The sequence below is a fragment of the Chenopodium quinoa genome, unplaced genomic scaffold, assembly GCF_001683475.1.
Source record: "Chenopodium quinoa cultivar QQ74 unplaced genomic scaffold, ASM168347v1, whole genome shotgun sequence".
NCBI lineage: Eukaryota > Viridiplantae > Streptophyta > Magnoliopsida > Caryophyllales > Amaranthaceae > Chenopodium > Chenopodium quinoa.
Window position 1 is genome coordinate 3,820,511 of NW_018742733.1, and position 27,112 is coordinate 3,847,622.

General features: G+C 35.4%; 1 protein-coding gene across 1 annotated transcript; it reads right to left on the reverse strand.

The window, feature by feature from the left end:
- Positions 1-47: 47 nt before the first annotated feature.
- LOC110723919 (nuclear pore complex protein NUP214-like) lies at positions 48-26,203 on the reverse strand. The gene is made up of 17 exons (XM_021903331.1): positions 25,815-26,203; positions 25,514-25,722; positions 23,186-23,351; positions 21,932-22,069; positions 19,807-19,931; positions 17,371-17,483; positions 15,379-15,512; positions 14,920-15,085; positions 12,949-13,828; positions 11,967-12,119; positions 9,469-9,526; positions 8,936-9,069; positions 7,403-7,527; positions 3,765-4,113; positions 2,509-2,683; positions 540-2,309; positions 48-459 (listed from the first exon to the last, which is right to left on the reverse strand). The coding sequence occupies exons 1-17, from the start codon at positions 26,032-26,034 to the stop codon at positions 347-349; spliced, it is 5,028 nt and encodes a 1,675-aa protein (XP_021759023.1). The 5' UTR covers positions 26,035-26,203; the 3' UTR covers positions 48-346.
- Between the last annotated feature and the right edge of the window lie 909 nt (positions 26,204-27,112).

Consider the following 27,112-nt stretch of genomic DNA (forward strand, 5'->3'; position numbering starts at 1 on the left):
AAGATGTAGCTTAAAAATGTTTTTTTTTTTTTTTTTTTTTTTTTTTTGGGGGGGGGGGGTAGAGCAAGGGACATTAAAGAAAGTACATGTTAATTTGTTTTTTTTGGGGGTAGAGCAAGGGACATTAAAGAAAGTACATGTTAATTTGTTAATTGAATGACTGCTTGATATGCTTTGCTGGCAATAAGCACATTCACTTCTTCCAATTACATGCACCTTTTTTTAATCACTATAACAAAAGAGTAGGATCATAAAAAAGGTAACATCATCACGAGGAACTCTGAATATACACGGGCTCAGCCCCTCACAAGCTTCAGAGGCCTACCACTGTTTCCATTCTCGCTAACTATTTTCTCATTTGCGTAAATAACTCGGGCGGTGCAGATCTTCCTCCAACACTGCTACCAAACGCAGAAAACCCACTATTCCCTGGTTTACCAAAAGCGCCAAATCCACCAGCTGCAAAATACAAACAGAAAAATAATCAGCTAAAAAACTTTATGAGGTGCAAAGGCCAAAAGTATTCTCAGGAAACTTACCCCCACCCGCAGCACCAGCAAACCCGCCTCCGCTTGGGGCTGCAGCTGCAAACCCTCCTCCGCTTGGAGCAGCAGCCGCAAATCCTCCTCCGCTAGGAGCTGCAGCAGCAAACCCTCCTCCACTAGGAGCTGCAGCAGCAAATCCTCCTCCACTAGGGGCTGCAGCAGCAAATCCGCCCCCGCTAGTAGCTGCACTAGCAAAACCGCCACCAAAGCCACTGGCCACCGAACTAATGCCTGCAAATCCACCAGCTGTGGTTGTATTTTGAAAACCACCAGCTGGAGATTGAGGAACCCCAAAACCACTACCAGGTAAGCCAGCACCAAGTTGCCTTGATTGTCCAAATGAACCAAGAACCGACCCCAAAGCCTGTTGTCCTGAGCCAATCTGTGATGGCTGACCAAACCCACTTCCCGAGGAAACCTGCTGAAGTGGATTCGCAAAACCGAATGCACCAAAAGAAGCTCCTGTATTTGAGGGCTGTGAGGGTTGGGAAGCCTGCAGAGATTGAAAACTAAAAGATGCAGGACGAAACAACTCTTCAGAAGAAACATTTAGAGAGATTGAACTCGACATAGTTTGTGGTGCACTAGTAATTGGACCGCCAAATGGATTAGATTTGGGAGTTGTAGCATTGGGTGCTGATCCTAAGCCAAATCCAGCCAGGCTTCCTAGAGAAAGCTCTGCGGTTTGATTTGTCTCAGGTGCTACTTCCTCCATTTCATCTTCTTGGGCAACAGTAGCATCAATATCACCCTTTCCAACAGTTGTACCTCCAACTTCAGGAGATGTTGAGGCAAGTGCTTTTGGGACCTCAGCTGAAGGAACAGATGGTATCATATTCAAAAAATTTGAGCCGCCGCTGGTTGAAGAGGCCAACTTTTCAGGAGACTGTGGAGTTGCAGCCAGACTATTAGCTGCACTTTCTTTGTTAGCAGCAACTTGAGGCCCTGCCGTTGAAATCTTTTCGGCTAAATTCAGAGAAGGTCTGGTAGAATCAGAATCTAACACTTCTGTACTTTTGGAAGGCGGAGTAATCGCAGGAGCTTCTTGTGGTGTAGAAACCGAAATTGATGATGTCGAAAATCGTGAAACCTCCTTAAAATGGTTAGAGATAGATGAGGATGAAGATGCTGCAAGAGAGGAAGATACAGAAAAGGCTGAAGAGGAGAATTGTAAGCCTTCCTTGTTATCTTTGGCCATCTCTGCATTGGTTGTAGATCCACCCACGGATGTAGTTGATAAGGTCTGCATACTCAGATTAGGTAATGAAGAGTTGACTGGTGGAAAGATTGATAAAGGTGAGGCTCCAACATCTTGCTTACTAATCGAAACAAAGCTTTGATCACCAACAGGCTTTGTTTCAGTCTCCTTTTTACCAAAAGTTGGTACTTCACCACCTTTTATTGAGAAGGAGAATGGTTGTGGATGATTCTTTTGGATGATTGATTCTTCTTTTCCAAACTGTAACAAAGAAGGCACTGTGTCAGCTGAAGAAGTACCAGACCTGTCAATATTCCCTATCTGAGACCCTGGTCTTTCAGCAGTGGAACGAATATTTCCTTTATTTGCATTTGGATCGACAAATGGTGATAATAATGATGAAGATGAAATTTTTTGGGTAGCCTTAATACTATCTCCTTGATTAAACTGCCATCTGGGAGGTTGCTCAGTTTCAGCCTCTGACAGTCCAGGGATGCTTCCAGTCCACTTGAATTTGGATACGGCTGCTGTATCAGCGCTGAGTTTTTGTGATGTGTCATTGCGTCCTGTGAAATGTACAAGTTTTCAGATTGCAAATAATTTTCTTTGAGTTTGAAGGGAAGAGAGAGAGAGAGAGAGAGGAAGGGGGGGGGGGGGGGGAAGGGGAAGGGGTTGAGTAGGGGTTGGGTTACGGAATCCTTTCAAGCAAACTTGTTTAACATGAATTTAACTAAAGAATACCAGTCTCTGATTATCTTTGCTTACCATTTCTATCTTGCACAGAAAGAACCTTGGAATGATTGGCTACTGACGCTTCCATTTTGCCAGGACTGGCAAATTGCTTATCCATTGAAGAAAACAAACCTCCAACCTTCTGTCGCTCATTCTGAACCACCATCCTTTTTACTGTGGTTTTAGCAGCCTCAAAGTTAACCCAATTCTGAAAAGAAGATTAATAAGGAACTAGAAAAAAATATAGATAAGAAGGGAAAGCATACCACATGAAGCACCTAAATATGAATTAAAGTGGCTCCTTAATGGGGATGAACATATAACGATTATCCGCAGACATGAATTGTAATAACAGAAAATATTTTAGTAATCAAGCTGTCATTAGTATTCTTAACATATTAGAGCATAAATGAATGCCTGGCTTAGTTATTGTCATCAATATGAGATTTAGGAAAGAACAAAAAGCCAGCAGATGATAAAGAATAATCTAAGACACCCAATTCAAGTTTGAACATTTGTAATAGTCCAGCACCATTATATATCGATTTCTTAAAAATTAAAAAAAATACTTAAACCTTGAGCAAACTGCATTAAGTTCCTTGTTTGCAACTTCTACTATGCAATGTAATAGTCTAGCATCAATACACAACAACAGAATCATTACTAATTAACTAAACAAAATCAGACCAAAAGCAGCCTCTTGCCACCTATGATTGTGAACACATACAATGGCTAGTTGGCTACCCAACACCAGTAAATTTTCAATTGAAGGTCACAGCCTGTAATTTCAAGGTAAGAAAGAACATATTTAAAGATCCCATTTAGTCATCTGGCAACAATAATGCCCATACAGGTCTTTTATTTCATGATACTCACAATTTCTTATACAAGGTACACGGTTCCTCATTCATAATCATATCATACCAAGCAAGGGTTTGAAGAAATTCATTTACTGTTGACAATATCGCAATTTGCAAGCTTTCCCAGAACACTCATTTTAAAAGTTTAAATTTTTAATACCAATCACATGGCGAAACACTTGCCAAATAATCTTCAGAGATAAAACAATATCAGACTCGCCAACATTTGGACCATTCTCACATGGCCTCCTCACTTAGGGTGATAGACAAAATATAAATTAAACAAAAACAAGGCAGCATATTAAATATTCTAGAGTGTATTCAGGGTTGTACAAATATCATATTTCACATGGAAACTTCACAGGGCAGAATGTTGAAAGCTGTAGCATGTGGGAAAAGATCATAGAAACAGTTAAAGGAAATCTTTACCCTATCTAGTGAATCCCTCCTTCTCCTTGCAGTTTCAGGCTCAGGATTGCTTACACCCGTCAATTGGATCCTTTTAAAATCACTACGAGTTTCACTCGAGCACAAAACCAATGGATGTCTGTTTGAAGGAGAATTCATCACCTTTACTGTGCCAGGAGAACGAAGAGGACCATCAGGGTAAGGTATTCCAATAGACTCAAACACTTGCTGTTTCACAGTAGCTTGTTTTGTAGGAGGTGATTTCATGCTCAGTACAGCCATTTGTTTGGACAGGGAGTCAGAAAGTTGATTTGCAGCAGCTAGCTGTGAAATTGCCGCATTATGAATAGCGTGCAATGACTGGTTGTGCCTGCAGAATAATTGTCAAGTAAATATGACAGAAACCTTTTTAGGAGGGGAGAGGGAAGGGACTACAAACAGTCAAACAGAGAGTCAAATTTTTAAACCAACGAATGCTGGGTCATCCATTAAACATGCCCCCAACAAGAAGGAGCTTCAAGGAATTGGAAACAGGTATTATTGAAACTACTGAAGTCTTCTGGATAAACTACAGAAACTACTTGTTAAAAACATGATTCATTGAAAGGACAATAAAAGAAATCCCAGAGACCCAGAGTTATATTATCATTCAACCATAGCTCCTAGAATAGACTTTGCCAACAACAAAAACAAACAGAAAAATTAAATCCCCAAGCTGTTCGGTGTTCGCTCTGACTGGTAGATCTAGTAAATCATTATTTCGGATGTCACTTCTCTCAGCATCTGAAATTAACAGTGATGAGTTCTCATTGGGCATGATGCAGCATAGTTTCCTATTCCAACACTAGGACTTAAAAAGGCATGACGCTTCTATGTTAAACGAGTAAATGAATGAATCACCAATGTGTTATAGACCCGGTGTCTACCACCACTAAGCCAACAAGGAATACAGTAGCACACTAGCACTAGAGGACAAAAGCAATTAAGAAAGCACTAAGGAGAGGGGGGGCATGGGACTGATTTCTGATTTTGTATGGCAGCAGTAGAGGACAAGAACAATTAATATTAGGTTAATATTTTGTAATGTGGCTTTAGTATATAAAGAGTAGTAGTGAAGGCAGTAGGACATTATGTGAATTGTGGAGGAAATATGTTGAGAGTAGTAACCTCAAGTTACTAGGAGAGTGATAGCCTAAAGTTATCAAGAGAGAAATAGCCTCAAGCTATTAACCTATCCTTTGTAACCTTTCAGCCATTATCAATCAAACTCTAAAGCTTTCACCTTTATTAACACTTAGTATTCATATAATATTTTTAATCAGAAAATCAGTCTATTACACAAAGTGAGTTCCATAGACAACAAAACACATGCTCATCAAGCCAACATACAAATAAGACCAAGACAAAAGGACCCCATAAATTTGTGCTGTATAAGAACTCCATAAGTATCATAAAGTCCTGTCACAGGTCATAAACTCAGTCAAATTAGACATATTAACTGCGTCAGATGACCTCTTCTATGTTCTTTATTTTCCTTTTCCTTTCTTGATGGGCTATAAACATAAATCTCTCATTATTATAAGAAAGAAAAAAAAAATACATTAAAGGCCCACAGGCAGGAATCTAGCAAAAAACAGCTAAAAAAAAAGGAACCATGACACTAATTGCTTCCATAAGACTAAGACCACAAAAATGCTACCTTAGGTCATGTTCTCCTTTAGCTTCACTCTTCCTTTATTAAAGAGCATTATTTAAGCTTGACTTTACACGATTTAACTTCAATGTATCACTGCTCCCATGTTAGCCTGATATACAGATTCATTTTAGTTTTAACCCTGTCCTAGTACCCATGAAACAGCACATCCTAATCTCAGACCTCAAAATTACACAAATAATATAATGTTCATGTAAAGACTATAGACATTAAAAAATACTTCTGTTTGGGTTCATAAAAAAGTCTTATTGTAGCACAAAACTCTCAAGCTACTTGCCCATTTCTTGTGCAAGCTTGCACTCTGATGATTGACTATTTTTATTAGCTTAAATGTTCCTCCAAAAACATTCAATATGTATATGTGCTGCTGATATAATCTTTGATACTTTTTCCAAATTCTAAGTTCATGTCAGTGCGTTTTTTTTTTAAATACATAGACAAAATTATCAAGTGACATGAACAATGTAGAAATCCAAAACTATTCTAGTTGACCAGAGGACCATGATATAAACCAACATCCATAGAAAAGCGTTTGCATCTCCACCAAACATTCAAAAACTTCCAAAATGGACATATCTAGACCTCAATCTCTTTTCACCACCCTTTCCACAATTTCTGGATGAGACATGTTGCAATCAAGAAATTGAACATTCCAACCATCCACATCAAAAGCCCTATTCCCTCTGGGTTTTAGTTAAGTGTTATAGTTTGACTTTTTGCACTATCCACATATTACCTTGATTTTTCAACCAGTATATAAAATTAGAAGCAATGTTATTGTGTAATATGTTATTAGAATAGTTACAATTTAATAATTTTTACTAATAGATATTGAAAGATATTAGTGGCCAAAATTGTATCTTAACATGCGTACCCAGTCAAGCTATAACACTTAATAATAAAACAATGGCAATATCATTTAAGAACCTACAGGCCGAATTGCTTATTACTCCAAATCACATATCAATCAATCAATACGAGTATTTCGTGATCCTATACCAATAACTTTTAAAAAAGAGCTGTACTTCAATCCAATTATTATATTCGTGTCACCATAACTTAATTTTAACTCTATAGCTCATCTCATTTTTGCTTTATTCAAAAACGTTTATACCAACTCAAGAAAATATGTAACATTGAACCAGCTATCATCAGCATTTATCACTAATGTAACTTGAAGTTAAAAAAAAAAAAAATAATAAAAAAAAATTATAAGATAATGCCAAGTCATCATATGCATTTACTAGTAGCACTATTAATCTTTTATTGTCAGAATATTTTCTTTTTCTTACATATTTCAATACAAATAACATATAAACATAAAATAACATTTTTTTTTATTGATGTTATTTTTTCAAATACGAAAAAATGTGCAAAACAAACCATTATCTTACAAAAAAAACTAGAGAATTTTCGTCACTTAATTAGTGAATGAATAACCCCAATGTCAATAAAGTTTCTTTCTTAGAATTTACTTAGCAAAAGAAACAATTGATGATAATACTAGTATCTAGTAAATACTCTGTTTATTCCATTTTAACAGACAATTAACTTTTTAAAAATTGTTCCACATTATCTGTCATATAAGATATCAAAGCCACAGAATTTGTTTGTTTAAGGTGTCAATAGAATATTACCAGACAGTTTTAAAAAAAAAACGGTGCATCAAATAAAAAATCTGAATTCGAAAGCAATTAATTGGGATCAGATAGTATATAGTAAAATCTTATGTTTCAAAGATGTTCTGCTTAAAGATCAATTAATTTCAGGTGAAGAAAACATAACCTTAATATGTAAGGATAAAAAAAAGGTCACACCCATCACAACTTTAAGCATAAGGCACACATCAAGCATCTGACTTTCTAAATATTTTTTAAAAAAATGCTCATATGCAAGTGCAGACCCCACCACTGGAGGATGCTGGCTGGATGAAACAATTCAATACCTTGATGGCGCAGATCTGGAATGGAGAGCTCGAGAAACCAAGTTTGCCCCACTGCTTTCACCAAACAGGTTCAGCTCAAGATTATTGAAATGCCTTTCTAGTTCGATCATCCGATTAGTCAGATCCTGTACAAAAAAAAAAAAAAAGTTGATAGATGATCCACTTGTTAGAATACTTCGAATAACACTAATGACACATCGTAGTTTTGTATCCTCAGTCAATTTTAATGAAGCTATTAAATTCAGAGGCATCCATCCTTTATTTTGTTTTTAAACCTAAACTACATTTCATACAGAATCACAGGAGCTACAGCCACTCTTTATCATCTTCCGCATCACTACCACAGTACCAGCCTATCCTTATTCCTCATGATCACCACTGTCACACTCTATAACATAAACTCCCTTGTATCCCTCTATCATCAAAAGCACAACAAAGAAGCACCTACAGTCGTATTCAAACTTCAGATCCGAAGTTTTAATACTCGAATTCAAATTCAACTATAAATTCCAATCTAGAGTGCCCAAAAGCAATGTTCTCCAAACAGATTTTCATAGTAGGAATTTGTATTTGAAGATCTGACGTAAAGGTCACTATCAAGATACATCAGTCCTCAGGCAAAATCCAATCATACATTAGTGTTGAAAATAATGCAGACAAGCAAAGGGATGATTGCAAAAGACTTCAAAGCCTATTGTTTAACAAAAAGATATTGGGTAATTCTATAACCCCTCCCCATCCAACAAAAAATTGAAGAAAATTAGGTGACCCCAAGTTTTGACACCCAGCTCCAATGCATTTCTATCACCTTCCCATAAGAACAACAAAAGCTGCATGATAGGTTTTACAATGGGTATATATATAGTCCTAGAGTACAACCTACTGCATGTTTTAGCTCAAATAAAGCTTTCTTACCAGTTTTCTGTGCCATATAATCAAATATTCCTATGCCAAATGATCATTACCAGTTTTCTTCATGGCATGGTTTAGTAGAAGTCCTGACCAAATGCTGTTTCCAACAGGCTAGAAAATTGGAAACAAGGATGTACCTCAAGTTTCTATCATAAGATGTACATTTTATTTTTATTTTTTGAGGAATTATGATGTACCAACGGAAATTTCATATAATAGTTATCAGCTTATCATGACATTTTAAAGCAAATATCCAGTGCTTCACCCTATGAAATTACAAACAATCAATAGGACACGATATTTATCAAATCCAGACACGCCATGCAAGTTATCTAAATCCCCAGGCTAGCCTGAAAATCGCTAAAAGCATCTTATGCAATTGAGTCTAACTAACCTGATGACTTTGCCATACGATTAATAGTACCAACAAAACTAAACCCAGATACTGCAAGAAAATAGGCTACTGACTCGCTTCATTTACCCAGTCATACAATGTTCTTATAACAAGGATGAAAACCCGAGTTTGGCACCAACACTGAGTATTGTAGAGATCAATAATCCACTTGAGCAAGCATAACTGCAAAAACTCGTGCTTTTGTAGCACAAAAAAAAAAATTGTACCTGACTCCGATTTAACACGTTTAGTCGCTTTTGATCGAGTTCTGAATTTAACTTTTGACGATTCCATAAATCCCAATATTGTCCATCAGTAGTCTGCCTCACGACACCTTCCATGTGTGTTTTCCTTGCCAAAACTGTAACACGATTGGAACAAAAAACCAGAGTAAAGGCCAATTAGTCAGGTCAGAAATTAAGGAGGCAAGTAAAACTGTTGATAGATTGGAAGATAGCATTTGAAAAAACACCAGAGTATCACATTGCTGAGTAATTAAGAAAATAACAAATGCATTAATGTATTATGAATGTTAGACGTAATATTAGACAATTTAATGGAGCCTTTCTATTCATGGTAACTTCTGTTAAGGACAAGAAAACAGATCCTACGGATTTTGGATAAAGCAAGGGTGAAAGCCTCATCATAAAAGGAGCCCAGAAAATAACATAAATGAACTAGGAACAATCACAAAAAAGCCAAAACAGGGAAAATCAAATGCAGAACCACAGCGAAATTGAACTTAGGTGCCAGTAAATACCTTGTACAGTCTTATCAAGAAGAAGTTGGATCTCTCTATGCTGTTCCTCTGTATGATTCTTCAGAAAATATAAGCAAATTATGATTAGTAAAAAGAGTGTGTTTTGTGTGTGTTTAATTATATATATATATAGGGGGAGGCTCTTGTGATAATTTTTCTTATGTGAGAACACTTTTTATGTTCTAAATTTTTACTCGTATGTTCTAAATTTTAAATCTGATGTTCTAAACTTTTTCCCAGGTGTTCTAAATTAGTACTCACATGTTCTAAACCATAATTTAGTTAAGTTAGATTTATAAATTTCGAATGACTTATTCCGAAATTTTAACTTATATGTTCTAAATTTTTGAACGTGCGTGTGTTATAAGATTTTTAGTTATATGTTCTAAATTCGAAAGCATATGTTCCAATTTTTACTCACATGTTCTATATTTTTACTTATATTTTCAATATTTTTACTCCCATTTTCTATATTTTATACCACGTGTTCTAAATTATTTATTCACGTAATCTAAATTTTAAATAAGATGTTCTAAATTTTAATCTTATGTTCTAAATTTCATAAAGCAAATTTTTAAAATTTTACTCACATGTTCTAATTCTTGAATCAGATGTTCTAAATTATTGCTCGCACACATGTTCAAAATTATTAGACATATGTTCTAAATTATTAGTCATATGTTCTAAATTTAAATTTGAGTCGCATGTTCTAAATTTTTACTTGTATGTTCTAAATTTTCACTCACGTGTTCTAAATTATAGATCAGTTCTCATATAAGTATGAATTCTCACATATGAACCTATTCTCACCGGATCCCTCCCCTATAAAATAAAATAAAAAACATGTGGCTAGTAAGAACTGCTAGGGATCAAATGGGAAGAAAACTAGATTGTGCAGAATTAACAACTCCTTTCTCACCAGATTTTAATATTTCACTCATGGAGTGAATAAAGTATCATATCAATGAGCGAAATAAGCAAGTGCATGGATGCCCTTTATAAAGTAATAAAATGGTTCAAGTAATAAGCGCCAAGTTTCCAATGCCTCTCAATACCCATGGTCAAAAAGAAAGTCTAGTTAGAGATTATCCAAAAAAAATACAACTATTAGCTGCAATCAATATCACTTGGAAGGAAAGACTTCTCCACATATATCCCCATTTCATGGAGGTTTGAATAAGCATCCCATAGCTGTCATCTGATTCCTTTGATCAGATATGAATTCTGAACATCAAACCAGATCATACAAGACACAATTTAACAGATCCAAAGTCTAGTGAACTTCCAGCTAGCCTACACAGCTGGAAGTAGGGTGGAGAATTATGGGGCAAAAGAAGATAGAACAGAACAGTACGAAGCAAGAGCAATGATTTGCATTATTGTTAAAATAGACACCCCAACACTCCATAGAGAAACTCAGAAATCACATGGGATCAGAATAGTTGATAATTGATAGAAAGGCAGAAAGAGGAAGGCTTACGGCGCAAAGGGAGATAATCAGACATCAATTGAGATTATAAATTAAATAATATAAAAAAAATAAAATAAAATAAAAAAATTATGCTGCTTCCATGCATGTTAACCTAAATTTGCTTTGTATTACCCAATTTTGTGGGGCATCCCTCATCATTGGTCATATATTTTATAATTCTCAATACCATTTGAACTTCTTCAAGGTCCTGTAACTCAGGCTCACTTCAATGCTGGTCTGGCTAGGGCCTAAGGGTGTACTAGCAAGCCAAGGAAAAGAGAAAACCACAAGCAAAATGTACTACCATAGCACCACTAGGGCTTTAGTTACTAGCTTATTATAAGGGTGAGATTGGTAACAGTTGAGCCCATAACCCTTGAAAAGACTGCCCATATTATCTGAAGTCTTTGCTTCTTGATCCTTGATGATATTGGTTTATTTCATATCTTTGACAAAACCCTCATTGCCAGTAAGTATATCATGGTCAAATTCCTCAAAGGTATTACAAGGTAATATCATATACATCTTGACATACTCACATCCTGATAAACACCTATAGGTGGTGTATTGTTGTAGCTAAGCCAAATTCTTTTAAAGGAACATCTCAAATCTCTCCAGGTGTAGCGAGGAGTAGGGTTGAGTAATCTCCCCACCTTAACTCTCAAAGTCACAATATAGAATAAGTCAGGTATACCACATGCCTAGTTATCCTAGATCGCATAGAAGGCAAACCTTTGTAAGGTTGACCATTGCCACTTGGCTAGCAATATAGAGTAGGTCTAGTATACCATTGCCACTTGGCTAGCACTATAGATGAAGCCTATATAATAACCTACGATCCTATAGACACAGTTAAACATAACAGCTAGTGTAGTTCATGCCACTTGCAGTATCTAGCAATGAAAAGTGTACACAGGCACACAGCCTTAATTGTGAAGTGTAAACAATCAAAAACTGCAAAAAACAGTAGCAATTAGCAAGAAACCACAGGCAATGCAAGACTGACTTAGTCTACATAATAAACTACCTGCCACACTCTGTTCCTTTCAGAGAGACCATTCATGCCTTCCTCCAGGATTTTTAGAGAATTTCTATGAGCAGCTGTGCAAATATCCTTGAAACCTCCCTCTTCTTCTATAGATTTGAGAAGTTTATCCAACTCCTTTGCCATATTTTGTACCTAGCAAGAATATAGAAATTATGTCAGAATCTCAGGTTCAGATTTCAGACTCAATAAACACACTCTAGAAATACCTGCACTTACATAAAAATTCATTCAAGCAAAACAAGTCTCCACTTTTTAAAGGAAATACAAAGGAATCAATCAGTGCATACCCAAAGTAACATCAACACCCTGCCAATGACTATGACTGTTATATAAGACTATAAGCTAAAAGTGGAGACCTGAAAATAATGGATAATATAAAAATATCAAGAAGAGATGAAGATATTCCATAACCCTTGAAATGCCAAATATTAAGTAATTGACAGTTTGGTGCAGAAACCTGCATAAAAACATTAGGAATGGAGCTCTGTAAAGCTGCTTTACAATGTAAACCAGCAGTGGTGGATTTGGGGAAGGCAGAATGACACCAATAAGAGAAAAAATATTAATCTCCATCCCTAAAAGATTGGTCCATTACCTTTTTGATTTATCCCGAAAAAAATTTCCAATTTCCTTTCTATTTAACATGGCTTCCCATAATCTCTTACTACACCATTTTCTACTCAGAGTGCAAATTCTACAAAAGGAAGGGAACATGTCCACTGATCAAAAACATTTTAAGCTATATCAAGAATTCACTTAAATCTGATGATCTACTCATAAGATACCTAGCCACTCCACCCTCTCTCTAATAAGTAAACTCAAGAACGGTCAAGGTAGGCCAAAGAGGAAGGAGATCATATGAAAAGATGGCTTTTAAGGCAGGGGAGCATGAAGCAAACACATACAATAAGCAAAACAAAAACAAACCATATTGCAAAAGGAAAAGAAGCAAGGATCTTACATTGGAAAATTGCTTGGGTAAATTCTGCTCAGAGTTCAGCTGCCCAAGAGGAGAAGATTTCCTATCATTACCAAACATTGGAGGCACACTTTGACCAGTTAAATTCTGTAATTTGCTACTATCTTGTAGCAGCATTTTTGAGCCAGGAATATTAGATGGTAAGCCAGACATGCCACTGCTAGTTATTGATTTTTGACTGTGGTCCACACCATTTGTTGAAGAAACAAATGAATCTGATGGACGAGAACTAGAGTTTCCAAACAAGCTTTCAGAACTATTTTCTATGTTTGTGGATGTAAAAGGGCTACCAGATAAAGTACTTTTGTCAAAACTTTGTGGTGAAAATAGAGATCTTGAATTCGGTACACCTGAGCTACCCAGAAAACTGCCTGAAGTTGTGGGAGTTAGGGTTCTATTCAACTCACCACGCTCAGTCTTCGAATTTTCAGTCACAACAGTATTTCCTGCAGCAGAACCTAAGCCATGCAAGCTCTTAAATGGCGACTGGTTTAAATTTCCCTCTTGAGCCAGCCCCAATTGTCCAAAAGGCTTAGAGTTGTTGACATCTGCCACCTGCTTCTGATGATTGCTTCCAGAAATTAGTTCCTTTCTAGTGTTCTGATCAAAATTAGTAATACCAAGAGTGTATGCCTTCTGCTCAGGTAGCTCTTGAACCTTGCTAACAGGAACATCAAGTGCAGAGCTAATTTTCTTTTTACCAGGTTCACATAATCCCAAATCAAAAACAGATTGTTTAGACCTTTCCTCCTCCGATTGAATAGGAGCTTTACTAACATTTGAAGGTTCAACAGCAGATATGCTTTGCGCATCAGATGAAGCAACAGATGAATCCTGACTTGAGTGTTGAGACCCTGCAATACTGCAAGAACAGGCAAAAGTGATTCAGAAAATGGACAAGTGGGCAACATTATTAAGATTAGTGAGAGCAATTCAACATGTATGGGACTGAGTAGTCTCTCACTCACAAGTATTTCCATTGGGACATTCTACTAGGACTTTACAAAGGATTCTTTCTATGATGTAAACTATAGTTTTCCAGCACTACTAATGGATTACTGATCTTTAACATGTACAGAGAATTGTGTTAATTATTAAATTTATAAATATATATATGGGGGAAGGCTCTCGTTAGAAGTTTAGAACCCCTCCGTTATGTAAGAACCCTTTCTTATGTGAGAACACTTTAATGTTCTAAATTTTTACTCATAAATTCTAAATTTTAAATCTAATGTTCTAAACTTTGACTCTAGTGTTCTAAATTAAATCAGATACTCTAAATTATTACTCACATGTTCTAAAACTTAAATTAGTTAAATCAAATGTTATAAATCTTAAATGAGTTCCAAAATTTTAACTTATACTTTTTAAATTTTAAATCGAGTGTTCTAAGACTTTTAATCAAATGCTCTAGATTTTAAAGCATAGGGGAGCTCTAAATTTTTACTCACATGTTCTATATTATAAATTAGGTGTTCTGAAATTTTATTCACATGTTCTAAATCTTAAATAAGATGTTCTAAAGTTTACTGATGTGTTCTAAATTTTATAAATCAAATTATCTAATTTTTACTCACATGTTCTAATTCTTAAATCAGATGTTCTAAATTATTACTCACACAAAAGTTCTAAATTATAACAGATATGTTCTAAATTTTAATTTGAATCACATGTTCTAAATATTTACTCGTATGTTCTAAGTTTTTACTTACATGTTCTAAATTTTAGATCAGTTCTCATATAAGTATGAATTCTTACATATAGACCTATTCTCATATATGAAATGATTTGGATCACAAGAAAGATTTACATTAAACCAGAGCTCGACTACACAAAATCCATTTTAGGTAGTTGTTGTAGCTGTGGGTTGTAGCCATATTAAACATAATACAGCAATTCATCAATCTCAACGACATCTCAACGACGTTCATTGGGAGGACGAAGCTTTTTTACCTTGCAACATTGTACATAACAAGCTTCCCTTCAAGCGTCAAACACACAAGAAGGCAATGCGGTGGAAGTTCTCTCTCCTCTTCAACTCCGATCTTGACTTTCACATTTTCATAAACTGAAGATTTGTCAGCACAAAGCCCAAGGACCAAGTTTTCATCCCCATTTTCTGAAAATTAAAAATAAAAACAGATAAGGATATGCTTCACTAGAGTTCATGGCTTCATGCCTTACCTCTAAAAACCATGAAGATGTAAATATTTGCGAAATTCAAAGGAAATCAAAAATCAATCCCATTCATCCAACCATTGAGTCCCAAAATGAAAAGTGTGAACATTTCATCTCGAAAATTCAAATCTTAGTATAAACCAATCCCATTCAACTACAAATTATGCCCCGAAAAAAAAAAAAAAAAAAAAAAAAAAGGAGCTAAGATCCACCAGTAGCACAAAAATAATGTACCTTGAAGTTCTATTCTTGGCAACCAACTATCTCTCTCAATGTCAACCACAGAAACTTGGTTGTCACCTTGCGACCAATCAAACAACATGATATGTTGATCAGTATTCTTCCTATTAGAAACAAAAGCAAGTTCACTGCAAAAGTCCAAACAAGATCTCATTAATGAACACAAGTGAACATGACATTCTAATCAATGCTACTACTATTAAATAATGTTAAACTTCCAGGTGAAAATCAAACAAATTCAGTATTTGCTGCATTGCTCAACCAGAGAGTATAATCATACAAAAACTAGTGGAAGGTACGTCCAATTTATGTACAACTTTTGTTATAGACTGATGATACCAAATCTCCACAAGAGAACACATTGAAGAGCAGGGATGTAACAAACCAAGGATCACATGTTCATGCTGTCAAAAAAATAACAACATAAACACTGGGAGAAATGTGAGCTGAGACTATTGTAAGCAAAACTAGTTGAGAGCATACAAGTTACATGCCTTTATCAGTCAATTAATAATTAATGTCTCAACTCTCCTTCAGTTTACAATTACAACATCTTGTCCAAGACTCCAAGTATAGTGTGACAGGATTATTCATCCTATTGTTTTGGATACGTTTTCTTCTTTCGATGGATATGAGATCCGTACATTGCCTTAAACTAATAACCTCCTTAAAGAGCACTTGCGTTGTTGCCAAAGGGGCAAGGATTAATTTTTTAGCATTCTCGTGCTTTCCCTTCCTCGACCTCATTTTCCACTAACTTGACCCCCTTTTTTTTCCTCAATGTGGTTCAAAGATTACCACACTGTAACTTTTAAAACATCCCCCCCGCCCCCGAAAAATAAATAAATAAATAAATAAATAAAATTGTGCCGCGTACACAGATTTTGTTTTACAGAACTAAGATTATTCTATAGATATAAAAATGATTCCGTAGACAAATAGTGGTTATTTAAAAATTATAAGAATTAAATAAGGTGAAAAAAAGGTTGAAGAAAATAATCTGTAAATAAAAATGAAAAGAAAACAAATTCTTGAGAGCAATGAAAGGATTGTGATTTTGTACAGAAATTTAAGAAGAAATTGTAAGGGGGGTGAATTGGATCTATATTTATAGCCATTAAAATTACCTTCTCCACATATGCATAAAGCAAAACACAGATATCCAACAGTGGTTTTACCAAGACAAACTCGGACAACAAAGCCATGTGGCAAGGCATGAATGAGTGCAGCAATAGGTGTGTCCAGCATGCTACCCTCGTGAAGCGAGCATGCTTCAGCCAAGAAAACACGACATAACTTGAAAGAAGAATGAAGGAAGGCTAGGAAGCAACATGAAGTGTGCAGTTTTCGTCTTGCTACCAAGGAGACAAGGATATTGTTTTTGCATCATCACATGCCAACATGCCATTCTAAATTTCTTATAAGCAATATTTCACTATAGAAGCCATAGAAAAAATTTCATAAAGCTAAAATGAGCAAGATTCCTATAACTAAACCAGGCTTGAACACCTAAGTTTGAGGTGTAGGTTCACATTACTAGGTACATGGAAGACTAGCCAAATGAAATAATTAATCATGAGGGTACCAGTTAATTAACCTTAATGGTACCAGTTATTTCCCTACTACCTACTTCTTCCATACTCAACTCAACCACAGTTCAATCCCAAGACTTCAAGGCCCCTAAATACGCAACTACACATGGTCCAATCACCTCCTATAACAGAACCTATATCTCAGCACCTCAATGCAATCTCTGATGTTCACTGGAGGCTAGCCAAGCAACAGATCTCTCTCAGCTTTATCAGTAATAGAATTTACTGCATACTGGCCCAAAAGAGCGGTTACCTCTACTTCAACATCGTCAAGTCAGGTTCTTAATCACCTTATTGAATCAACAAACTTAATAAATTAATCTGCATAGGTCTACAAAGAAAATACTATTAAAACAATAAGCCATAAGAGAAATGAGTTCATAAGTGAAAGTACCAGTTTTCCAAATAATTCAAAAAAAGATGCGGCCCACAGCCATATGGCACAATATCATCAAGAATGCCAGTAAAAAGATCGCTAAAGTCCACTGAAACGAGCTTCGCAAAATCCTACAAGAATAATAAGGAGCTCACAACGTCAAAAGTAAGTACAGAAAAACAAGAAGGCTGTGTGGACAATACACTTAGCAAACAATAAAATCAAGCATTCTTTCTCATTAAAGGTATCAAAAGAATTCAATAGCAACCGACAAAAAAAATGAATATCCAAAATTTCCATTATCACTGTTGAAAACTGCAGTTCTGCAATACATCTTGGGAAGATGATTGAAGATATAAAAGTGATTCTGGAAGTAAGAAGCGATGCAAGCCAATTCCAAACAGTACAAAAAATAATTATCTGGACAATATTAAAGAAGACACAGAAATAATTTAATTTTAAAAAAAAAAAAAAAAAAAAAAAACAATTACCCAGTAAGGATTAATGGGATCCTCCAAAACACCAAGAGGAAAATAGAAAACAGCAACTCAAAGAATGATGTTTTTATAAAGGTTTTTAATTTTATGAGATTCTAAACCAAAAAACTCAAAGAACGGCGTCACTTTTTAATGACTTTTGAGCTCATTAATTTCCTAACTCCTTTTTGGGTGGATATTCAGAAATTGAGAGTCTAGAAGAACAGAATCAGTAATTCCTGAAACTAAAGAAACGCACCATAAAGGTGCTTTGAAGTGTATGTGTGACAAACCAAGCCTTGTATCATTGGATAAAGAAAAACTGTATTTGTCACAAGAAAGAACAGAACAGCATTCAGAGGACCATAAGTCTCTTCTAACAACCAAGAAATACAGAAAGACATACAAGATGTGTCAATCACATTGAACGTATCACATAATCATAGACAGGAAAACAATCCCAATTAAGGCACCACAATGAAGCAAGAAAAAACACTATCTGAAACAGACTCTCAAATAGAAGATCCTCCCTGGTATTCATTTCTATCGACAATAGGCAACAGCAAAGAATTACCATATAATGATACAAGGAAACCACCATAGAGCTTTCCCATTCTTATAGAACAGCATCAAAGCCTTAATTCTAAAACAGATGATATCCCTAAGAGTTGCTTACATCACTCCTCCTCCACTCACCTCTTTCTAATGCAATATGATCACCAAGACTAAGTTGTTTCATGCCCCTACTTACCCAGTCATCCCTTCCGACTAGATCAATATTGGTTATCCTTGACACAGTTAATAGTTTTATTATTCCAAACGTCCATTACTCCATTCTATGAGCCATTGTCTCCAATGTTGTCATCAAACATGGAAACCCTCACTCCCCAAACAAAAGAATAAAGAGTAGCAATTACCTCAAAATGTATAAGTGCAATGCAAAAGAGGAGAAGATACCTGCCTACCTTTCCCATCCATCCTATAAATATGTTGCCAAAGAATTCAAGAGTTTCCCTTATACATGAGGCCTAAACCATCTTGTTTAGGATGACAAGTTTAGGATGACAAACCTAATTCAACACCATAAGATTATATTTACCTCACATAAACTTATTCATAGACGGTAACGACACCAGCAAATCAAGCCGAATGTTTTTTTGCTTGAGTTAGGTTTATACATTGGGCCTAGTCAATATATGCATATCCTATCTCCTCAAGACCCAGATAAATACTTCCATCTCATGGGAGTAGCTTATATTCTTTAGTGAGCCTCATAAAATTCTTGGTGCTATTCTAGATTGTATCTTTGTTACCTTTCTCATATATGTTATATTCATTACAAAGCGGATACCACAAAGACAAGTGTTTAAAAAAAAAATGCTCCTCTTCTATCAGGAAGCCTCATAGAAACACTTAAGTTGTTAGGGCCCAAAACTAGATTTTTTTTGGCTTTAAGGGTTCCCATCAAATACAACACTAAGATAAGTGAGCAGTAGAAACTGGTCACACACCTAGCAAAAGATGCAAAAGAAGTATGAGCAGGAAGTTCAGAATTAATCTCATTAACCATGGACTTTCCTAAAGTTAAGGCAATACACCAATCAAAACATAGAAAAAGGATAAAGGCATCTATGAATTTATAAGTGAGAAACTAAAATAAACCCTTCATCCCCTCCTTAACCCTCTAAACTGTCCACAACCTATCTCTTAACAAGAAGATGACCAAGTGAATTAACTACCACGCTGATAATGAACAAACCATCTTGAAGCAACCCCCCCCCCCCCCTTCTTCCCCATAGACACAAGAGCACCCCCTAGATTGGTCATTGACTAAGACCCAAAATGTGACAAACACCCGTGACAAGTTCCCCTATAGATTTCTATGTATAACCCAGCTTCCTTGCTTATGGTGCATACGTGCATACAATAGATCATAATACTATGTTCCAAAAAACATGAAGTAAAGAGCTTGACTTACATCGATGATTTTTCCAGCTTTACTCGTGATAACTTGTACGAAGTAATTTTCCTCCTTGCCATCTTCAGTCTGCTGAAAACATCCCACCACGATACTGTCTGAGCGAATCCACTTGATGCTATCCACTGCCATGAAAACATCCAAGAATGTAAAAAAAAAAAGTAGCTTAGTATCTCAAAACTCTCACATTGAATGAAACATTTGAATAATAATTCCAGCAAAGCCAGTTAGACTAGCTTATTGTACATTTGTACTAGTTGTCTGCATAAAAGTGTTAATATATAGATGTAAGTTGATAGCTACTTGGTTGTTTAAAATGACCAACAAGGAGATTAATACAATTTATTGTTAAGTATATTTGTTTTAAGTAATATGGATGTTGATCTAGCCATGTATTAAAATATTACTCATATTTAATCATTGGATTTTTTCACAATAAGATGCCATTCTTAAAAATGGTTATCCAAATTTTTGAGGAAAACCTAAACCTGTCAGACCCTACCCCAAGATACAGGTATGGGTCTTATTTTGTTAGACTCTATGGGTCCAGGTAGGGTATGGGTCTAGATGGCATAGGTAGGGTAAAGGTCGGGGTATAATGTTTTACCCACGGACCTAGAAGTACATAGACCGGCACAATATGTTAGACAAAGAAAAAAGTTTCAAAGTCAAATTAAAAAATATCAAAAAATTAATTGGTCACTCGTGTACTTTTTTTTTTTTAAACATAGGGGGAAAAAAGTAGGTATATAGAACCCATATTGGACCCTACTAAACCCATTGGGTCCGGGTAATGATCTTAAAATTTCAGACCGTAAGGTTCTGAGGGTATGAGTATGGATAAAAAAATCCGGGTCCTAGTATTACTAGATCCTACCCATTTTCATCCCTACCCACGAGGAGAAGGCCACCTAAACACCAACTAAGTAACTAATTCACATGTCATCAGGAAGGAATAAAAGGAGGAAAAATTCTAGAAGTTCTTAGAGAATTTGATATGCCTTAAACGTTTTAAATAAGGGCAGAATATGGATGTAAGAAATCATTGAGAAATATATTAGAGTTTCTTGGAGAGAACTTTTGCCTCTCGAAAGTAGGAAGGGCTAATTGACTACCTTAGGCCAATTCATATCTTTTGCTATCTATTTTTGCCTTGTTAATTCTGTCACCACTCTGATTTATACAATGCACATTTTTTAGCATCAAAATCTTCCACTACACATTATAGGAAATTATAAAAAGTTAACAGCTAAAAATCACACATAGTGACGAATCTAACAAGATTCCACATGAATCATATTTTTTAATAATATATGGATAAGCAAAAAAATACTTTCACGGACTCCTAGGAAATTTTTGGAGTAGAGAGAGAGAAAGAGAGAAAAATAAAATAAAGAAGGCCCATGTGATATGAGAAAATTTATTAACTAGTAAGGAAAATGAAGCATCTAAATTGAAACTTTCATTTTTAGAAAGTGATGCATTTAAAAATGTCAATATGCAAGAGAATTCCAGCGAATTCATGCTCCTCCTCCAATCTACATAATAGAAACAACTTATTCTTGAATATTTGTGTACTTATTTCAATTCTTTAGGGTCGCTAATCAGTCCCTTATTTCACTCTAATTTGAGAACATTTATGGAAAGAATGTCAATTTGCAAGGATTTTTCAAACCTCTCAATGGAAAACACTATTTGAAACCTCTAGTTATCAAACACCAGAATCAGCTTTTTGGCTGGTCAAACAGCTAAGTTGGCCTCAAACAGCTAAAAGCTCATGAACTTCTCCTAACCATACAGGACCGCAATTTACAGAATCACAAGGTTCAGATTTACAAGAGTTATCAACCATCCAGTAAGAGTGGAAAGAGAGGAAAAAAACAATATAGATTGATTTACACATACAATCACATATATACTGATCTGTAAAGTACTTCACTTCATAGCTCAAATACAAAACACTTTATCACCATCCATGCAGCCGGCAAGTGTTAGAAATCGTAGGCATCAAAAGCAAAAATTTTATAAATTGTACAGGGGACTTACAACCTTATATCAACTTATTAGAGTTAAATTGTCAGCATGGAGCATGGATAAGTCTACATCCGCGAAGGGCATTACATACCTTTGATGGTGTCACTCTCGTCAGTCCATGTATCTGTTGGAAGTAGAACTTGTAAAATCTCTTCCAATTTTGAAGAATATATAGTAAGGTATTTTTTTCTCCCGACAGCAACAAAATTTCCATCAACACTCCTTCCAACTGTGTATGAATCAAGAAACAGCTCAATCAAGTATAATAGAAGTTACAATACAAATGCAGAGCATCTAGACTGAATATTGAAAGCATGAATGTGCTGACATCGGCCAGTCAAGAGATATACGTACTTCAAGACATGCACACTTATTATGTTGGTTAATAATCAAACAAATCATGAACTGAAAAATAACAGCTAGCATGAGCTCATTTGGAAGCAAAGAATCAGCAAAGTTGTGTACCAAGATAATTTCACCCTTGAAGATAAAAATACCTATATTTGTGGGTGATTGTGTATGTAAGAGAAAGTTAGTAAACATTATGCAAATCTGTACCAATACATTTATGTGTGAGCACGTATCAATATTTGTGTGGACACAAAACTACAAAACCATATATGAAAGAAATAAAGTATACAGAAGAACAAATATTGAGCCAAGCCTATATTCAACCATCTAAAGCAAAGTATAATAACATTAAAGTAAAACGTTTGACTCAAGAGTAAAATCCCAAACATAGCAACTCTTTAAACTCGAATATCTTAGCTTTTAATGACAAAGACACACAAATAGTCATCAAATAGCAACATTGACAACAATTTTTAAATCTCTTTGCTCTAAGATTGTCATACATATGTTATCGCTCACTTGATTTAAAAGTAGGGAGAGAGGAATAGATTTTTTTAAAATATGTAATCAATTTGCACATTTGGCCATAGCATAGTTGTGAAAATGTCATTAATGACATTGGTTAGATATTGATCGTTCAATTTACATACATACATACATAGTACATACACTCTCTCTTTTACACACTTTCACACACTCTCTCTTCATTTCCTTTGTAGAATGAAAGAGTTTTGCTATTTAGAGAAGCAGATTGACCAGCAAAAAGAGTGTTTACTCCTTTTGATTGTTATCTTAGAAGCTCAATTAAGGATTGGTTTCAGAAGTTCTGCTTCTTAATCTAACTTTACAAAACACAAGAAATCAACAACAACTTTGTTTTTCTTTTTTTCAACATTTAGCGTCAAAACGTGATAAATCCATAAATTAAAACAAAGATATGCAATATTTGATTAAGTACATAATCCATTTATGTAATCAATTACCTAGCACTCACCAGCATCAACTTCATCCATCACATGTTTTAGACTCTTGTTTATAGCTCCATTAAATACTGTCCCACCAGAAGTAAGGACAATAAAGGAAGGATCAGTCTCATTGATCCAAAACATGTCCTTCACAGGGTTTGATTCGACAGAAGGGCAAAATGTAGGTCTTTTATCCTGCAAGTCAGTGTAAGTAGCTATACAACAATAATTCAAATGCCGCATAGACTTCTATATCAATATAATCCTAGTGCCTCTAGAGAGTCTCTTGCTTTAAACATATATGGGATCACATTGTACCACACATGCAATTTCAACCTTACCCTCGCAATAACATTGGTATCTAAAATGCCACAACCATTTGCTACTTCACAATAAGTCAAGACAAGCTATGGAACCATCATGCTATATTAAAAAAATAATAATAAATAAATAAAATTTAAAAAAAAATTAAAAAAAAAAAAAAAAAAAAAAAAAAAAAAAAACATATATTAAAGCATTTAAAAAAGATATATGATCAAAGTAGAAGTCCTCTATTCTCCTAAAAACTACACAGTGTGACACTGAAAAGGAATTTTTAGGATCAACATCCAACTGAAGCATAACTCCTAAGCTTAAGGTTTAGAGTACTTGTCAAATTTGGCAACTGCATCTTGATGGAACTTAATTACTGTCCTAGTGCATGTCCCTTGAGGTCTCAATGTCTTTTACTTTAATGATAAAGTGAAATTCTATTAAATACGACTAAAAAGGGTACATTGAAGGCTGGTTGTCCTCTTCAAGAAAATCAATAAAGAGTATTCCAATCACAAACTCACAATTAACATCATCTAAAGTGCCTAAGAAAGTGTCGCATAGTTCACACAGGATAACTTAGCCTGGAAGAAGAAGTGTTAGTTCCTGCATGTCCTAACCATTAATTCCATATAGTGAAGATAACTCTTCAAAGAAGATTTCTATAACAATATCCCCATAAAGAAAATCACTACAAAGACCCAATTACCATCAGCACAACCTCCCTTCTCTTTAGGTTGCAAACAAAGTACCACCATAGACCCTTGTCCAAAAAGGACTGTCCTAAGCTTCTCCAAATTTTCAGCCCCACATTAATAAATTATCAAAGAGAAAAACTGTAAGGGAATGACAAGGATAAGTATAAATAAGGGTGAGGTACCCTGTCAAGCTTCAAGAAGGCCTATTCAGCCAGTCATATCTCCTAAAAGTTCTACATTATCCAAATCCCAAAAGCAAATCACCCTCTAACTCCTTAAGATTACTTCCTAAAGACCACCAAGATACTTGATCAGATTCCAAAAATAAGAAAATAAAAAATAAAAAGCAAACACAACAAGACACCAACAACAACAACAAAGCCAAGGTCTTATTATCAAACTTGATAAGATCAACTGCATAAACCAAAAATCTAACTTCAATGGTAATCCACAAAGATTCTCTTGCTCTATTCGCTTCTATCTAAAGATAGATGCCCTTGTAAACCCACCTTTTTAAAGGCATCATTAACTCCTAGACACAATAAGTACAGATACAGTATAATCCTCCCAAAAACACTGACTTCGATGAGGTATTATTATGTCTTGTCTGCTTAAAAACAGCTTATCTCAAGAGCCTACATCACAGTAAACCCAATTTTAATTTCTGTAATTTTCCCTAACAAGTCATAAACCGCTAAGTCCTGTACAAAGACCTTCAAAGAGTCACAAAGTCCTCTTTTGTAATAGAATATAACCTTACCTTAACCAATCACTGCCCTAACACATCACCAAACCCAGGTGAGACCTCTTTTCGTCTCAAAACATCAAACACCTTGTTACCAACATGAGCAGCACCCAAAATATGCATCTGCTCACCACAGAAGTATTCTACAATTAAGATAATCCCAGGGCGAGCACCACCAAGCCTATCCATGGGAGTTGTAGCCAGGATCAAAACACTTGTTAATATGTCTGGAAAATCTTCCTTTTCTTGCAAACAAAATACAGCAAGTCAGCAACTCCTCCCAAATTTACTTCAGCCTGTCAACTAAAATAAACAGCCCTAACCTCTCTATGCTTCCGGAATACAACAACTTATAATGATATCCATTGCCTATAAACTTCACCTTATGTTACAACCTTTGTCACTGCTATAGAAGATATATTCCAAAAACATAGATACCAATGGGACTCCTCTAGAAACCCAACTCGAGTCAAACAATCGTAACAAATAATTAACAACGAATGAAGATCACTGATTTCCACTTCAATCATCTAATCAGCTAAATAAATTAAATAACTTCTATAATTCATACATGACTACAAGCATAGGGCAGAAGGTTTTACCATATTGAGAAGCGAATCGACAAAAAAGAACTGAATCTCCCCCTCAACAACCGCCGAAATGACCGAACAATCAGTCGAAAGAGCCAATATCGAAACCCTACCAATAAGAACATCAACAACACACAATTCCTGAACAGAAGGACCGCTTCCTTTATCCTTAATCTCCTTGGCCGCCGCAATAACATCCTTAATCTTCGCAACACAAAATCCTGCTCAAATTATCAATCAATTACAACAAAAATTGACCAAATGAATTCTTCACAAATTCAAATAATAGTTGTTGATTAATTAACTAGTTTACCAGTAGAATGAGCAGCAAATATGAGACCAGAACTTTCAGAGATAACCAAGGGTTTTGCAGGAGGATTGTTTACATCGAAAATCGAACCGTCGGACATGATAGGAATAGAATCGCCGACTTTACAGAAGAAATAGTCATTAGTTTCGATACGTTCGCCTTCAACTTGTTCTTCAATTTGTAAGGTTTTCTTGCCTGAATCGTTATCAATGATAACCGCCATTGTTGACGAGCTTGAGCTGAGGATTCTTCGACTTGGTGTTTTCGCAGGAGAGAAATTGGGGATTTTAGAGTGAAATCCCTGGTTTAGGCGGGAATGAGGAATTAGTGAGAAGGAGAGTGAAGTTAATTATGTTCAATGCTTCAAGGTTGCGTATTTGCGTTTGGTTATTGGGTGTGGCCTCCTAATGACCCTTCCTAGTGACAATAACTCATTACCCCGCCAACAAGGCCCATGACGAGGCACGATACAACATTATATGACGTACGGAGTAGTAGTATATAAGTTGGTACAATCGATGCACGATAAATATAATATGATACGGAGTAATAATGTGCACAAAAACTTTTGTATACATCTGCTTTACACTAATATTAGTGTACATCAAGTATTATAGGGGTAACTTTAAGCCAATTTAGGGTAACTTTTTGCCTTTTTTGGGTAACTTTGAACATAATATGATTTTTTTTATAAATCGAACAAGAAAAGTTTTATAAGGGTGATAAAATTACTTTCAATCACTAATAATTGAATTTTAGTCATTTAAAATGTGATTTTTTACTAATAAAACGTAGATTATTTTTATTTTTGTATTGGGTTACTTTTATACATATTAGGGTAACTTTTATTCATTTTAGGGGTAACTTTTGATCACTTTAAGAGAGATTTAAAATGGATGTACAATAATTATTGTACACCCGATTTTTTTTAAAGTTTGTGTAATGTGCATAGAATATTGATCATGTGTACTTGTATTTTTATTTTATTTTTTTGAAAAAATATGGCATAATCTACACAAAAAAATAACATGACACGACACGACATGTTATTATGTGTGTCAACGGTGAGACCCACATTAGTCGAGTCATGGGTGTGGCTAGGTGCGTTTTTGATGGAAAATCAATCAAATGACCCAACATAATAGGCATGAGTGCATACACAAAGAATAAGAAAATAACTAAAATTTATGTTTGGGGAAGTAGGGCATAACATGGCTAACACGATGGGAGTGCGATTGTGCTTGGACCATTTCAACTTCGTAGGGTCGTCTTAAACGTTTTGGAGGCCCTGTTCTAAACTT

What these genes read in the sequence shown, in the direction of transcription:
- LOC110723919 (XM_021903331.1), bottom strand. Translation starts at nt 26,034, where the DNA reads ATGGCGGTTATCATTGATAACGATTCAGGCAAGAAAACCTTACAAATT. An exon ending in GCCAAGAATAGAACTTCAAG is followed by an intron (nt 15,086 to 15,378) that starts GTACATTATTTT and finishes TTTAATTTTCAG; the next exon opens with AAAATGGGGATGAAAACTTG. An exon ending in GGAGGGATTCACTAGATAGG is followed by an intron (nt 2,684 to 3,764) that starts GTAAAGATTTCC and finishes TCTTCTTTTCAG; the next exon opens with AATTGGGTTAACTTTGAGGC.